Genomic DNA, 16,171 nt, shown 5'->3' with positions numbered 1-16,171 from the left:
TTTGATCCAATCTATAAGAGATTTCAACATTCAGTTCACATGAAACAGATGCAAAGCACTCTTAACATTTCTCAACCATTCTGTGCTCATTTCACACAGCTGAGATTCACTACAAAAGGTGCTAGGCAGTCAAGAACCACGTCTTTTGTGATACTGTCTTCTGCAAAACAGGGATACTATTACAGGTTATTGAACTAACTGAACAGAATACTACTATTTAGTCTAGCAGAATATTTCAGCCTTCTCCCAGATGAAAATAAAGCCTTTCCAATACCCTTAGCTCCAAAATATTTACTGTTCTGTTGTCACTTTAATGTTGAATACAGCCATTCCTTTTGATAAACAACATAGCACCTTCTGCATAAGCAGAGTAAAGAACACTTCTCAATTTTGTCTAGCTCTGAATGGCTCTGATTTATAAGAAATTAAAAATATAAACAGGACAGTGAAGGCAGACAGGAATCCTGCAAGGAGAAGCATCCATAACAAAACAAACAATACCAATATCTTTCCACTGGCACTGCTCTGCACTGTATTTTCCCTGGGCTTCTCTGAGAACCCAGCAAGATGAAATTGGATAAGGGTGGTTGGAAGCTCTTTTTAAGGCTTGAAATTGTAAAGTTAAGGTCTGTGCTGCACCCATCAGAAGAGACCGACCTGGACCTACCCATCACTGAAAACTAACACGATTCTCTATTTAAAGAAGCAATTATTCAAAGCAATTATTTCCATAGTCAGTAACTGAAGGTCACCTGTTACTCCATAGAGCAACCATAGATTTATTTAAATGAAGTGATTTTATATGAGAAGAATTTTTGTAACTCCTCATCAGTGAGTTCCAATGCTGTTAGAAAAGATTTTAGGTAAAGAACAATCTCAGCTGGATTTTTTCATTTCATACTTTCAACTGTCTCAGTATTCCATTGTGTTGCCATATATACATACCTCCATACATTCATGAGTGATTAACTGATGTCACATTCATGTTCATATTAACATGTGCAGTTTGAAATAAACACAGCTGCATTTATGTCCATGATTTTATATTCAAATATATCCGATTATGCTGAAATAAACACAGCTGCATTTATTTCAGTGATTGTACATTCAGATAAGGATATTTGTTCAGTGTAATGTAATGTTCCTTCACACTGGCAGGGACATTGGTATTCTTTCTTGTATTTCCCTCTATCATTTTTCCAGATGGAAAATTCTGAACAGAGCCAGGAAAATGAAAACTGGAAAATTTATCTCAGAACCTGGTATATATGAAAATCCTGCTGCTTATTCTCAAAAATGATGTAAACATCTTTGTATAAAGTACAAAGTTGAATTTCTTTCATTCCTTCACTGTCAAAGAGCAAGCTTACAAAAATCCTACCAAAAATTGAAAGACTGATGGAAACGTCAGTACCAGGAATGTATAGCATGAAATCTTAAGGCTGGATCTGTACCGGGTGTGTTTCCAGACAAGCGCTGTTGGTGTTAGCACACCACCTTCAACCACTATCTTCCTAAGAAAATTAGTTTTAATGGAAACAATAACTGTAAGATTTTCCTTCTTATTATCTGATCAAATTATAGTTTTGCGTGATGTTAATTTTGGCTTGTAACTATAACCTGTAATCTATTTTTTAGAAATTAATAAAAGATTATCATATGTATGAAAAGTGATTAACCATTTAACCAGATGTATGTATCAGGTGAGATCAAGATCTGTAACTGAGTAACTGCCAGAAATGGATCCCTAGAGAAGAGCATGGGCACAAAGCGATTGTTTGAAGATTCCTGCCCAGAATAATTCCCCAATTTACACTGTACAGTTCATGAACCACCTGAGCCAGAGATGGTGCCAGTGTTTAGTAGCTCTCAACTGATTTTTCTTCCCTCGTCTTGTCAGTTGTTTTTTTGCTTGAAAGCATGGCACATAAACTTTTAGTATCCACAACATCCTGCAGGAAGAAGCTCCCCCGTTTAGTTAAACAATATGTGAGGGACCATTCTTCTTTTTTTGCTTCCAACATGTTAACTGTTAGTTTCTTTCAATGGCCCTTACTTTCTGTACAAAGAGAACAGACAGGGTACAACTGTTTCATATTCACTGACATTTTGGCTAGGAATCATGATTTTATAGACCTCTAACATATTCCTCTTCAGTTATGCCTATTCCAGACCAAAGTTTACTGCTCTATTTGGTTGTTGCTCATACAGAGGCTGTTGAAAATCTGCTCTGAATTTACAATTATCTGGTCTCAGACATTTCTACTTCCACTTCCAGTTGCTTATTCCAGTCCCACTCAGGTCAGTTAAACAGCAAAAACATGCAGGAGGGAAAGGCGAGGTCTTGAAGAAGGTAGCATGATAATCAGAAGATAAACCGACTATGAAAATTATAATCAGCACACCAACTACAATTAACATACTAATTCTTTACTGATGCTATTATACTAATTCTTCTCACATTGCCATTAGCTCCGTAAGTCATTAATATCTATTTTCCACAAGTTAAGATACTCAACTAATGCAATGTTTGTTAGCTGGTATCACATCAATGCTGTCTCCCCCCTTGTAAAAATGTCTTCCATAGTATATTCTGTTTAGATATTTAAAAGGTTAATATTTAGTTCCATTTGCAATGCTGACCTAGCAAGAAAGAAATTAATTTGGCATTACAGCAGTAACATCAATTTCCCATGTAACTTTAGTAATGCATTTACTGGAAAGAGATTAATATCAATTCCATAAATCATTCACATGCTTTTTCCGGAGTTTGAGACATCTGAGTAATGTCATATATGTTAACTGATATCACTTTGTGCATGCTGCATCCATTAATCTATGCCTAGGGTCATCATTAAAAAAACAACAAAAAATTCTAATCAATCTTTTGTTCTTGATTTTTCTGTGTGACTTCTAACTTGCAGTAGTGCAAAGGTATTGATATTCTGATAGAATAACACTGCTCTGAACTGGGAACAGGCATTTCCAGAAGCAGGAAGCATTTGTTAAATTATCCCTCCTGGTAGCAATAACCACTTAATATCTTCATGCGAAATATGGCATACATTGCTGTCAACAAATAAGGAAATAACTAAAGTGTTTCGTTAATCAGGCACACCTCAATGCCACTGAAGTAGGCTGAAAACAGACTATTACTGATATAATATATTGACTTCCATTTATTCTGTTTCTACATTGTGTATGAGCGTTCTCAATAGATGCAAATGCCAAGAGAGCCTGCCTGACTTGGTGATTCTAGCTATATATGACATATTACAATGTAGGAAGTTTGGAATAACAATTAGTTTTTGCTCCAAAACACAGTTTAGTCTACCACTAAAATTGTTTACACTGGAAGAAAGTAGCCTTAAAGAGCTTTTACACCTTTTACTTCTATTAATGTGTCATTATTACATTTGCCTATATTACTTTATCCCTGTTATAGGATATCACAGTAGTGCCATTAAAATCAAGGTGATGATGGGTATTTCTGTTCACCTAAACATAAACACACACAGGATCAGCTTGTTTAACAGTTTTGGAAGCATATTACAATAGCATATTAGATGGCCAAAATGCAACTCCTCTTAGGGTGGGTCTGAGTTTTTCTTTGAACATAATGCTAACAGTGTCATCTTCTGCATCATCTGAGTTTCCACTCTTAAACATTTTACAAACAAAAATGTCCCTTTCAGAAAATGTTTTACAACTCAAATTTTATAGTATTTTATTAATCACAAGTAAGATAAAGCTCACCTAATTTTAGCTGTCTAAAGTTACATGTCAAGTCTTAGCGACTGGGACATAGGCACCCCCAAAGGGCAATTCATCTTATATTATCTTTGCTTTTGTTCAAAAGATACTTTTCCTGGTAAAGCTCAATGGCCTATTTCACGCCTCTAAGTGGTTACAACGAGATCAGCGGAATTACAATCACTTACTGCAATTTTGAGTGTTGTGCAAAGTGTTCTATAAGTACATTATCCTATTTTTTAAATATAGAAAGATATTTAAAACCTTAACAAAAATGATACGAGGGTGCTTCTCAGTCACATGAGATCTCTTAATGCATTGTAAATCTTCACATTTCCCAACTGATTAACAGCATTTGCAAGCCATCAGCACAGATTTTTCTAATCAGGTTTCTAATACCAAATATTTTATAAACCTGCTGTAGAAGACAAACTAATGTTTGTCAACCATTTCCACTGCAAGGTGGTGGTACATCAGTCAACATCATAATATGAGGTTTACAGTAATTGAGATTGGATCTCAAATTTTACAAAACTTTAATTACAACCTTTTGAACATAAACCACAATACACAAATTGCCCAATCATAACGTTTTTTCATAAAAAAAATAAGGATTCATCCAAAAGATAGAAGATTTAATGACTCTTGGCGGAGTTCCACTTTTTGGTTGAAATGAGAATAAAGGCAGACAGCAGCTTCGTTTCTAATTTCAAGAAACACAGTATTTTTTAACATTTAAACAGCATTATATTTGACTAACAAGCCAAAATATGTATTTTCAAAACCTTTTAAAAAGCCCTTGTATTTAGCAGTATGAATGCTGAGATTTGTGAACCTCTGTGAGCCAACACTGTTCCTTTAATCCCCAGAAGCAATTATAAAACAAGCAATTGGAGCCACAAGCAGCAGAAACTGATGAGTTTGGATTTTTAACAATCCTCACAACACATCACAGTCTCCTACCTAATTCCAGCTTCCTCTCGTATTCCCTATGACACCCTACCAGGCAGGACAGAAGGCATTTTGGTTGATCCAGAAGTACTTGCAAGCCAGTGCAACCAACCTATACCAGTCTGTGGTGACTGTCAAGCCAGATCATACCAAAACAAAGGAACTTTGGTCCTGTCAAAGCACTATGAGCACTGCAGTGAAGGTGGTTGCTGAGTGGAAGGCATTTGTTACAGGCTTTCTGAAGGTATACTTCTGTAGCGGTTGTAGAAACACAGCCTGAATGCATGACAGCGTGAGCCATGCTTCATACCCTGCTAGAGTAGGTGTTGATGGACTCTAGACAGACAAGACAAGGTATCTGACAGGGCGAGTCATATGTATTCCCTGATGGCATCCTCTAGACTACCACAAGAACCCACTATATTTGAGTTTTCTCCTGATTTATATGAGATGAGATTGCAGGGAACACAAACTGCTTCCACACTCAGAGAACCTAGCCAATCAGCAATGCTCCCACAGGACAGCATAAATTGCTGCTAAACTGAAACTGTTTTAATAATTAAATGCATTAATGACTAACAGGAAAAGGAACTACAACTGACCAAATGTATACATTTCAAATGTGACATCTCCTTTGCATTGGTTCTATGTGTAGATAATTATGCTTCCACTTTGCCCTGAAACTAACTCAGGTTTCTTGCAAAAATTGACATTATTCAAAACATTATGTTGTGGTATGCAAGACATCTGACTTTTCATCAGTTTCTTTTATGCCAATGATAAATCAATATAAAAAAAGTTTCTTTTGGCCATGTATATTCTTAAATATTAATAAAAACAAGGAAGATTCCAGTTGGAACACTAGCTTGACTTACGGGAAACACTAATTCAAATTCCTGGCATACTTGTAAGTTGATAATTCTCTCCTTCACTCCTCGATCTGTTATTTAAAAGATAAAGGGTTCAACCACCATTCTTCATTTTCAATAACTGTGTTTATTTTACAGCAATGATTCTTTCACTAGCATTAGATTCATTAGGGTAGGTTAAGTGCAAGATACAGACTGGTTAGGTATCTCTTCTGAAAAGGATCTGGACACTATAATGGATCACAAATCTTACAGAAGTCAACAGGTTTTTTGTGAAAAAGATTGGACTGTCACATAGCAGAAGCAAATAGATTGCAAGGCATGTCATGTAATAAGCTTTACATAGCTCTGGCACCAGCTTATCTGAGAATCATGTTCACCTTGGACCACTGCCTGTCATGGAACAGCTGGAGAAAGACCAAATTAAATAAAGAATGACAGAAAATTTGGAACATGGCACCAATAAGGAGCTACTGAAAAAAAAATAGCAGTTATTTAACTTGAGGAGGGAAAGGCCAAGGGAAGATATGACCAGCAGCTTTCCATTAAGTCTAAGAAGAAAGGAATATTCAGCTTTCTGTGCCTATAGGACTGGACAAGAATTAATGCATTTTTGGTAAAAACGTTTCTACATAGAAATAAAATGTTTCTTATACTGAGCAAATTGCACTGTTAGAATGGATTGCTGCCTTCTCACTGAAACTTTCCTCACTGAAAGTCTCTGAAAAGAATACATAAATATCTGCCAGGAATGGCAAAAATAGTGTATTCTGACTCTCAAAACCAGACTGGTCTAAAAAGGAATCCCAATGCCCATTTCAATTCTACTTTTTATGATTTTTGAAAGCAAGGCATTTCAAAACAGCCAACTGGACACTGGTTTTCAGACTACATAAAACTTGGAATTATTACAAAACTAATGTGATTCATTTTCATAGAATCATGAATCCTAGAATGGTTTGGCTTGGAAGGGACCTTAAAGCTCAACTAGTTCCAGCCCCCTGATGTGAGCAGGGACACCTTCCACTAGTTCAGGTTGCTTAAAGCCCTGTCCAGCCTGGATTTCCAGGGATGGGGCAGCCGCAGCTTCTCTGTGTTTCAGTGCCTCATCACCCTCATTATAAAAAATCTCTTCCTTATATTTTCCTCAGTCTAAATCTATCCACTTTCAGTTTAAAACCTGTGTGCAGCTTTACTCCGGCTGACAACTAGGTACCATGCAGCCACTAGCTCATTCCCGCCTCTCCCAGTGGGATGGGGATGAGAACTGGAAAAACAAAGTAAAACCCATGAGTTGAGATAAGAACAGTTTAATAATTAAAATAAAGTACAATATAATGCTAACAATAATAACAATAATAATAAAATGGGGAATAACAAGCCTTGTAAAAAGTCCTTCTCCCATCTTTCTTATAAGTCCCCTCTATGGACTGAATAAGGTCTCCCTGGAGCCTTCTCTTCTCGAGGCTGAACAAGCCCAGCTCTCTCAGCCCATCTTCACATGAGAGGTACTCCAGCACTGATCATCTTTGTGGCTTCCTCTTGACTCCTCTAGGAGGTCCATGTGTTTTTTGTAGTGGGGACCCCAGAGCTGGATGCAGTACTCCAGCTGGGATCAGTTTTATAACCTGTTCTTCAAAAAATAAATTCCAATAGGATATTACCCTTTTAAGCTGGTACTCAAAGAGCATCAATACACTATTATATAAATGTTGCATAGTACTGTTTGGATAACAGAAGGGGGTAGATTTCAGCATTAATAACAATTTCATAAAATGTCCAATAATCAGTTAATTTGCTTTGACCAGTTGAGATACTCTAAGTAATTACTTGGCTGACATATAAGAAAAGATAAAGTGAATTTACATATGAAGTGTACACAATATTATTATCATTCTTGCTAGTACATTGCCACCATGAGAAAGTAAATGAAGGTATTAATTTTATTCATATTTGTACTTTGGAGGTGTCTTAATATGCAAAGCAACATCACAGTCTCATCATGCTACAATGTAAATAAACACAGGATTTCAAACAGCATCTGCCTCTACCACATGCTATTAGTGTCAAAGTATATAAAGTATGAGTGTTACCTTTGAACTGAATGAATGTTTTAATTTAAAAGCACAATTAATTCTATTGTTCAAAAACTGGAATTAAAGCATCAAGCAATAATTCACATTGCTTCTCAAACAGTTTGATGGCTGATGATGATCCTTTTCATTGTAGAGCAGCTAACACAATAAAGTAAATTTCTTAGCTTGGTCAACTGATTAATTTCATAATACAAAAATTCATAAACTCATAACTATTACAAAACAGCATTCTAAGTATTTTTAAAAACCACATAACTACTGCCTGAACCATTAGAGACGTACCTTAAAAATAAGATACTCTTTATTATTCACTGCATCATTTACACCTTTCACATAACGTAATCAAAGGATTTAAATAACTCAATTTAATATTTATCCAGGAACTGCCAGCCAGTATTCTACCCTGAGGGATGCAACCCTTCATAAAAAGCACATTTTACAAGACACTGTGGCAGTTTTGGCATTACCAGCACCTTACACATAAACCATGCTGAAACTCTGGTTTATCCTGCCAAATGCCTTTTGTACATATGGTGTTTAACAGTGCTCTCTGTAGATCTGTAAGCCAATAGTAATAGATTTAAAATCTGGAGACACACATATATGTAACACAAAAATTTAAACATATATATTATTACCTACATACCCCTTATGCATATAAACATACATGATTAAAAATATTATCTAAATTAATGTGCTAACTTGCAAAAAAAATTTCTTTCAATTTGCAGTAGCTTCCTAAAGTTTAATTCTCCTTCTATTGACATCAGAGGCTGAACTTCCATTAACCTTAGCAGTACAAAATTAGGCCATAAGAAACACAAAGAAATATATTTACACATCTGTAAAATCTTCTAACTATGCAAGGATGGGCTTGGCACTTTACCAGGTTAACTTTATGAGCTTAACTTCTCCAGGAAATTTCCAAATCACATTTTAAAATAACACATTTTAAATACAACACCTTTGATTAGATGTAGATTTGTTAGATGAGATTTGTTATATACAAATACCCTATCTAACAGTAGAATAAAATCCAGTTATGTATCTACATGTGATAAGAGACTGACTTGAAATATACAGCTGTAATAACAAACTTCACACCCCTTTTTACATTTGAATAGTCTGAATTTATGTCGTACTCTGGCTGAAGCGAATCAGTGAGTTTAATTAGCTTTAAATGCAAGTCGTCTTCTGAATTAAAACACTTTCTATAAAGATGAGTGATAAAGCTACAATCATTAATATACTGACATCTCCACAACATAAAACACCACCAAAAATGCTTACCACTTTCAAAACAGGCATCAAATATAAGATGTCCTTTTTTAGGCAGTCCACAATAACCAACTGGCAGAACAGTGTACTTGCTCACATTCCCTGCTATGACATCATCACTTCCTATGGCACTACCTGTTGCAATAAAAGCAAACAAAAGCATGAGCATAAACCAAAAAAAAAAAAACTATAAAAACCAGTAGAAAGACATTCCTCCCTGCTTTTCTATGTAACATGAGATTTGCACCATTTTACACATGCACCAGTAAATGAATCCTTTCTTTCCAAAGTTTATTTAAGAATTGGGATATAACAACAGCGTCACATGTTAAAGCTTCTTTAAGTAAGAAGCTACACAGCCTTGTTTCTTGCATGTCCTTGCCCTGTGGCGGAACGCTTATATGCAATAGGCTGATATTCAGCTGAACACACTTCTGAGTGGAGCTCTAGTATGTATATTCTGCATGGATTGAACTCCTCAGCAGTATCTTACTTTATCATAACCCTCAGTGGCATATTCCTCACTATAGGCTTTAATGGGATCGTTTTATTCTATACTGCTGCCTATTTTCACACCTCTTAAAACTTAGAACCTTTGAGACTGTTCAGTCCCACACATATTTGAAATATGAAAATGATTAGAAGGGAGAGACAGTCATGGATGTATGCGATTACCTGAGCCTTGCTTGCTTAGGAAACAAAACTCAGAAAAAAGAACTTAAAGAGTTTTTAAACATGGGGGTTATTTCATAATAAAATAGATGGGGATGTAAATTTTCTATAGAATGTCATGATTTTTGTCAAAATGGATCAGTAGTGTCTACAGCGAAAGTTCTGTCCTCCAAAAAAAACATTAACAAACTGTAGTATGCAAAAAAAACATGTTTCCAAATAAGGGGTGGAACACAGGGATTTTTTTCATTTGAGAAATGTACAAGAAAGTTAATATTTATACATTATATTATACATTAACAGTATAGTATAGTGAAAGAAATACACAATAATATAACCAGGTGTTCATTCTTCTGACACTGGCTCAGAATTTTCTTCACTATTTACTGTTACTATTTACAGTATTTAACAATAGAGAAAATATCTTAAGTGTAAGAAAAAACTAGAAAAAATGTGTATGTCTTCAAGTGCAGAAGGCATGTGATGGAATAACGGGATGATAATATCTTATTTCACCCTGATAAATAGGGTTACTAAAGCTTCTAGAAATAGACTTTTGGTCTGTACTGATTTTTTGACATTTAAATGGGTTACAGGGGATGATGAATGTGACATAAAGCTCAATTTGTTTTATTTTTATAGTGAAAACTATTTCACACAAATGTTACAAGCGATTCATATTGGCCCTAAATGATGAAAACAGCTTATTAATTAAAACTGACCTTTCCATACATAAATGTATTCCACCTCTTGAGGCAAAACACCTTAGCTGAGGTAACAGATTATATCAATGTATTAGTGACACCACAGTTAAAGGGGCTGTCAGGCTTTATATTATATACCCATATTTTCAGAGGTATGTCAATCCCAGATTAAAAAATATGTATATCCAGGCCAACACTCAGCATATAAATCCCCAGTGTTCCCAGGGGAAGAAGTCTGAAACTTACTCTCTTTGGGAAGTACTGCAATAGTACAAAGACAATTCAGACTCTTTCTTACTTAATCATCATCCAAAAAGATAGATATTAAATAACGCACAGTATTATTTTTTAGCAAAATTATTATTTCCAACCTCAAGGTTATTTTTTTTAGACTGAATAAAAATTACCCACAGAGAGCAATCTGCAGCATTTAGATTGTTTTCTTTAAACGTAAAATTGCTAGTTATGATATTTTTAGCTAGATGGTTTCCACCAGCATGCAGATACAATTTGCCTAAAGGCTGGGGACACCGGAGGCAAGCTTAGACTTGGCTGGGGCATCTGTGTACCTGTATGTCCACAATCGTGTCCCTTGGTACAATTCCTCCCTCTGCATCATGCACCTGCAATTCATAACAGCAGCCACAGGGAAACCTTTTCCTCAGTTTCAGTTCAGGGCCGCTTTGATTAAGGGTCCCCATATACCCTTCACATTTAGTCAAGTTAATTGCTCGTGATCTAGCACCTGGAATAGAGGACACAAAGAATAATTCAGGGGAAACCTGCAGATCTCTGCCAAGAATGCACAAGCTGCCAGAGCCCAAAGTGAAAGAACGGAAGGCAAGGAGTCTACTGAGTAAAGCAGTAAGAAGACTCAGTTCCTCCTGGTAAATGCTTACTTGTAAGTCTCAACTAAAAGTAATAGGCTTCTTGTAAATCTTAAAAGATGCCTAGATAAAGATCAGAAAAACACAGAATCATTTAGGTTGGAAAAGACCTTTCAGATCATCAAGTCCAACCTAACCATAAACTTAACATTACCAAGTCATTGTGAGCTTCTTCTTTCTCAAACCCTTTTCATTACAACGTTAATAAATCCATGCCAAATTTTCAAGCTGTTTCAAAAGAATCTAACAAAGAATTTGTTATTTTTAAAGATGAAAGAACTAGAAGAGATTATATTCCTCATACTGCCACCATAAGGCAGTGTAGGAAAAGCAGGCAGAAGACAGAGTTAAATCTCCTTTCCCACCTGACACATAAGAAAATCTGCCAATGGAGGCTTCACATGATGCAGAAGGAAGCTGTCAAGTGACTGTGTCCTAGCAAAAAGCTTCCATCTGCTTCTCCTGGCCTAATGTAGCTGTCCAGGAACAAGAATAAAATCATCAGATAACCTATAATTCATAGAGTTTAATAATATTAATCTCTCCCTGCATGCTCTATTACACAGTACTTTGAATATTCAGATTGTAGTGTTGCTCTATCTTGAGTTATATTATCTTCAGTTAATCTATAAACATGCAAAACTGCAGTCTTTGAACTTCATGCTATTACACAGCACAACAGCATTATGCCCTTTCTGGCATGCTGTCCTTCGGTGATAAAGAAAAGGCCAGACTACTGGCCAAGAAAGAGCCTGCATTGCTGTATTACTAGATTATAGAACATGGCTTCACGCTTGTCTGTTCAGCAGATGCAGAGAGTGTTGCTGAGAATACATTACCACCTTCAGATGGAGAGAACTATTACACTGTGCTCTAAGTCTTCTGGCCAATAAATAGATACTGTCCTCAGGACTGGGGAGCCCTAAGCAGGTTTTCCTGACTGACGGCAAAGAGGTATGACAAAACCTTGTAGGAAAGGGAAATAGTACTTCAATCTGAAACAAATTGAAAGGGAAAGAAGAGAATTAACTGAAGTACGTCGTGCCCATTGCACCTGGGGAGACCAGGTTCTTCCTTGAAAAAAGGTTAGATAAGAAAAGTAGAGGCAAAAGTAACTTAGCAAAGAAATTTTCTTGGAATGTAGGTCTTATTCTGTCAATTATTTTTCTTATAGGTTGTAAGACACACAGCTATTTTATTCTAATTCTTCATAGCTTAAATTCCTGGAGTCTCCGGCAAATCCCTAGGATTTACTTTTACCACAGTATTAAACTTTAATGGTAATTTCTATCAGGTATAAAATCTGTAGGTGTCTGAAATCTCTGTAAGTATATAAGGTTTTTAAATAAAACCTAGACAGATTCTTTTGGTATTCATCACTACTGTCATTGTGGATATATTTCACATCAAACTGACGAAAATTAATAGAATCAGTTACAGGGGACTGGGATTCTTAGGTGAAAAAGTTTGGAAGTTTCCAGAGCTCACTGCTATTCTGGAGTTCAAAGGGTAAAGACAACATTTTTATCTAAGCAAAGATGAAAACAGCATTTGCTACAACGATCATGCAAATTTAGGTATATTTTCTTTAAAAACTCAGTTTCTAGATGAAGGTGCCTCTAGTCGATAATAGTTACTCTTTAGACTGGGTAAACAACCAGCCCAGCTTCCAGATGTGACAAACTTCAGACTCCAGCTAGCAGCCGGCAGCTACCCTCATACTACATTAGGGAGGAGCGCACAGCTGCATTAAAAAAGATATAGGGAAATACCGAGTGAATTTGCCCGAAAAACCTGGATCATTCTTATGATCAGCCTCATTGCCTAACAAGCAATAATAATAATAATAATCAATTACAAACGTAACATGGAAAGGCAGATAACTGCCAAGTAAACTTTGTAGAAGTCTTTCTTTAACAAATGCCATCAAGGTGCATCACATTCTCTTATGAGATCCTTATTTTAGAACCAACTTAGGATACATTTTGCTACTGAACATGTCTATGGTGTAAAGATCTAACAGCCAGATTCTCATGATCTAGGTCCCAAGAAAAGTTTCCAGGTATCCTAACAAAGCTTCAACAGCCTTGAGCAGGACTGTTAGTGTAAAAACACAGAAAGAAGTGAATCTAAAGTCTCAGTCCAATCTGCAACGAACAAAAGTTCATCCAGACGACCAATGGCAATTCCTGTTAGCTCCTGAATATAATGGGTCTATCAATGAACATTGCTCAACTCGTGTTGGAAAAGTAACACTTACGGAGGATATCCCAAGAACAGTATTCCAGACATCAGAAAATTGCAAACAGGGCAATCTTAGCAAAATTCCTTTATATGATTGAATTTGTAGAGATCTATAGTCTTAATAGGTGATAATATTCTCTTGTTCTTTAATATATTCTTTTAAATAGAAGCCTTTTGATCATTGTGCCTAGGCTTTGGCAGCACTGATATTCAGGAAGACTTCCTATTTCTGCTGTCAGTTCTGAATGCTCAGAATTTACCTCATCATCTCTGCTAAACTAGTGCCTGCCTTTTAGTCTGCATTTTCTTCAGTATCCTCTTACTGTTTGGAGGCAGCCTCTTGACAAGCAGTGTGTTGGTCAAACTGCAGGAGGAATGCCATTCTAAAAACCCTACAGGCATCAGCAGGCAGAAACATAGAATTCCAGCTCCACTGGCTTAAAAAATGCCAGAAAAAAAGAAGAAATCACAACTATCATTTTGATCTTCACAGCCATGTATCCTGCAGCAAAGATTGGGCACAACCCTGAGAATCTACATACTGCAGAGAGTTCTGTCAGTCTGAAATGTACTTATTTCACAATCACTGTGATCTGAAAAGAAATGGGAGAAATTATGTGAAGATTACAAATCCCAGGGTTTGGAAGAATACCCAGCATGGTACCAACCCTACCTGCTGCCTCATGTTCAGGTCCTGTGCCTGTACTGTCACCATTACCTATTTCAAAGGTCAAGCAGAACAAGGGAAATGTCAATTATCACAGACAGCATTCTCATACAGCTCGGTCTAGTGCTAAAAAACACACTGAATTGCTATTTAGAAACTCATTTTGAGATAAATCATCTTTGAAGTAATTGTCTTTTTAACTGCTTTCCTCCTGCAGTTTGACCAAGAGACTGCTTGTTAAGAGGCTGTCTCTAAACCATAAAGAGGATATTCATAGTCAAGAAAACATGTGCAATACAAGAACTAGCTTAGCAGAGATTATCAGGTAAATTCTGGGCTTTGCAAAGCTTCTGGAAGTACTCAGGAAAGATGAATTGCAAGCTTACTGCTAGTGACTTGAAAAAGCCTGTGGTAGGTTGCATAAATAAGAAAGAAACATCGGAATTTATTGTTAGGGTTTTTTTTCACTTTTACTGCACAAGTTACTTTTTCTACAGAGGCTACCAGACAACATGTCCTTTTAATTTTCCTAACACAATTCCTTGGCTAATGCACCATTAACTTTTTATTTGGGCTTAAAAGGCATAAGTACATCTAAATCATAGAATCCCAGACTGGTTTGGGTTGGAAGGGACCTTAAAGCCCATCCAGTTCCAACCCCCTGCTACAGGCAGGGACACCTTCCACTACAGCAGGTTGCTCCAAGCAGCTGATTTGCTTCTAGCAGAAGGTATGGCCTAACAGTCTCAGTCAAAGCTGAGGGTGGAAAAAGTCTTGTTCTTATACACAAATATGCGAAAACAAAACTATCACTGAACATGTCACATGGGGCCCCTACCAAAGGCTTGGTGCTACCAAAGAGCACTTTACTTAAAAGCCCATATTGAGCAGACAGAAGGCTGGCCAAAGATTTAGAGGAACAAAAAAGTAAGTAAGATGCTTATCCCAAAGCAAAACTGTCAACTTCCTGGCTGATCAAGTATGAAAAGATGATGAGAAATATCCACTGCCCAGTCCATTAAAAAAAATAGATTAACTTAGAGATGAAATTATCAATGCAAGGTCCTTTCAAAAATCTAGTGAAGAACACTGTACTGAAGACAATGTCTGGCAGACACATACTGCTCTGAACACTGATTCCTCACTCCCAGTGGCTGCCATCGTCTTATGACTTTAAGGGAAAACAAGTCAATTTCTATTGGCTTGTATTTGTTTTCTATGTAATATTTGTTTCCAATCTTTAACCTAAAAGCATAACTTGAAGCTTTACTTCAATAATATTTATTTATTAGCTTAATGCAGGCTATCTCCAAGGACATACCTTCTTCTCAGAGGCAAATGGCAATGGAAGATTTTGTACCACTTTAACGAAACTCAAAATGCCCAAGAAGCTATGAACAGTTTTTCTTCATGAAAATCGAAAAGCAATTAATGCTTTGAACTCAGTAAGCAAGAAAAAAAATAATATCCATGACTCTTTTTACTGTCCTTACAACCTCTGCCCTTTCCACTAAAACACTCATCACCAGAAAGGAAAAAAAAACCCAAACTGGAAAAACCCCACTAGTACCAAACATGTAAATTGAAAAGATGTTTATTCAAATGTATTGTAAAAATCAGTGAATTTCACCCGATATACAGATTTATTCTTTAACAAGTATTTGGCATTGTGATAGTATCAAAGATATCACATGATGCGACAGTTGCTATAGTAGCAATACTTCTTTAAATAAAAAACAGATCAAACCAAAGCATAAAACATACAAATGATAAACAAAAAAATATGCATCAGATATATTCCCAACTAGCAGAGGAAAGTAAATTATAGCTACCAAGCTCAGCTAGTCCTGAGGTGCATCTGCAAAGAAAGTAATCGTATCAGGAAGTCCATCCTCTCTGAGAGGTAAGAGATGGCTCAGAGACTTAGGTCTGCGTAAGAATGGTAGGAGATGCTGAAACATCAGTTGAAAAGTACACTGCAATTCAAGGTCTAGGTCACCAAAAGATTTTTTAGGGGTGTTCCTACCAAGCAAGAGGAAATTCTGTGTCC

The 16,171-nt window shown here is 36.3% G+C and overlaps 1 protein-coding gene across 8 annotated transcripts in view; it reads right to left on the bottom strand.

The window, feature by feature from the left end:
• Nucleotides 1-16,171, bottom strand: part of LOC133207734 (BEN domain-containing protein 5) — a 965,731-nt gene that overhangs the window by 935,250 nt on the left and 14,310 nt on the right. For all 8 annotated transcript variants that reach the window (XM_061344850.1, XM_061344851.1, XM_061344847.1 and 5 more), the window contains exon 2: nucleotides 8,960-9,082. In XM_061344850.1, coding sequence (XP_061200834.1) covers nucleotides 8,960-9,082 — 123 coding nt within the window. The remainder of the gene's footprint in view (nucleotides 1-8,959; nucleotides 9,083-16,171) is intronic.

Source organism: Neopsephotus bourkii, unplaced genomic scaffold (assembly GCF_033783945.1).
Source record: "Neopsephotus bourkii isolate Nb327-2 ecotype Australia unplaced genomic scaffold, CSIRO-AGI_Nbou_v1 NB_234, whole genome shotgun sequence".
Classification (NCBI taxonomy): Eukaryota; Metazoa; Chordata; class Aves; order Psittaciformes; family Psittacidae; genus Neopsephotus; species Neopsephotus bourkii.
Note: the sequence above shows the minus strand (reverse complement) of the source record. Positions and strands in the feature narration are given on the sequence as shown.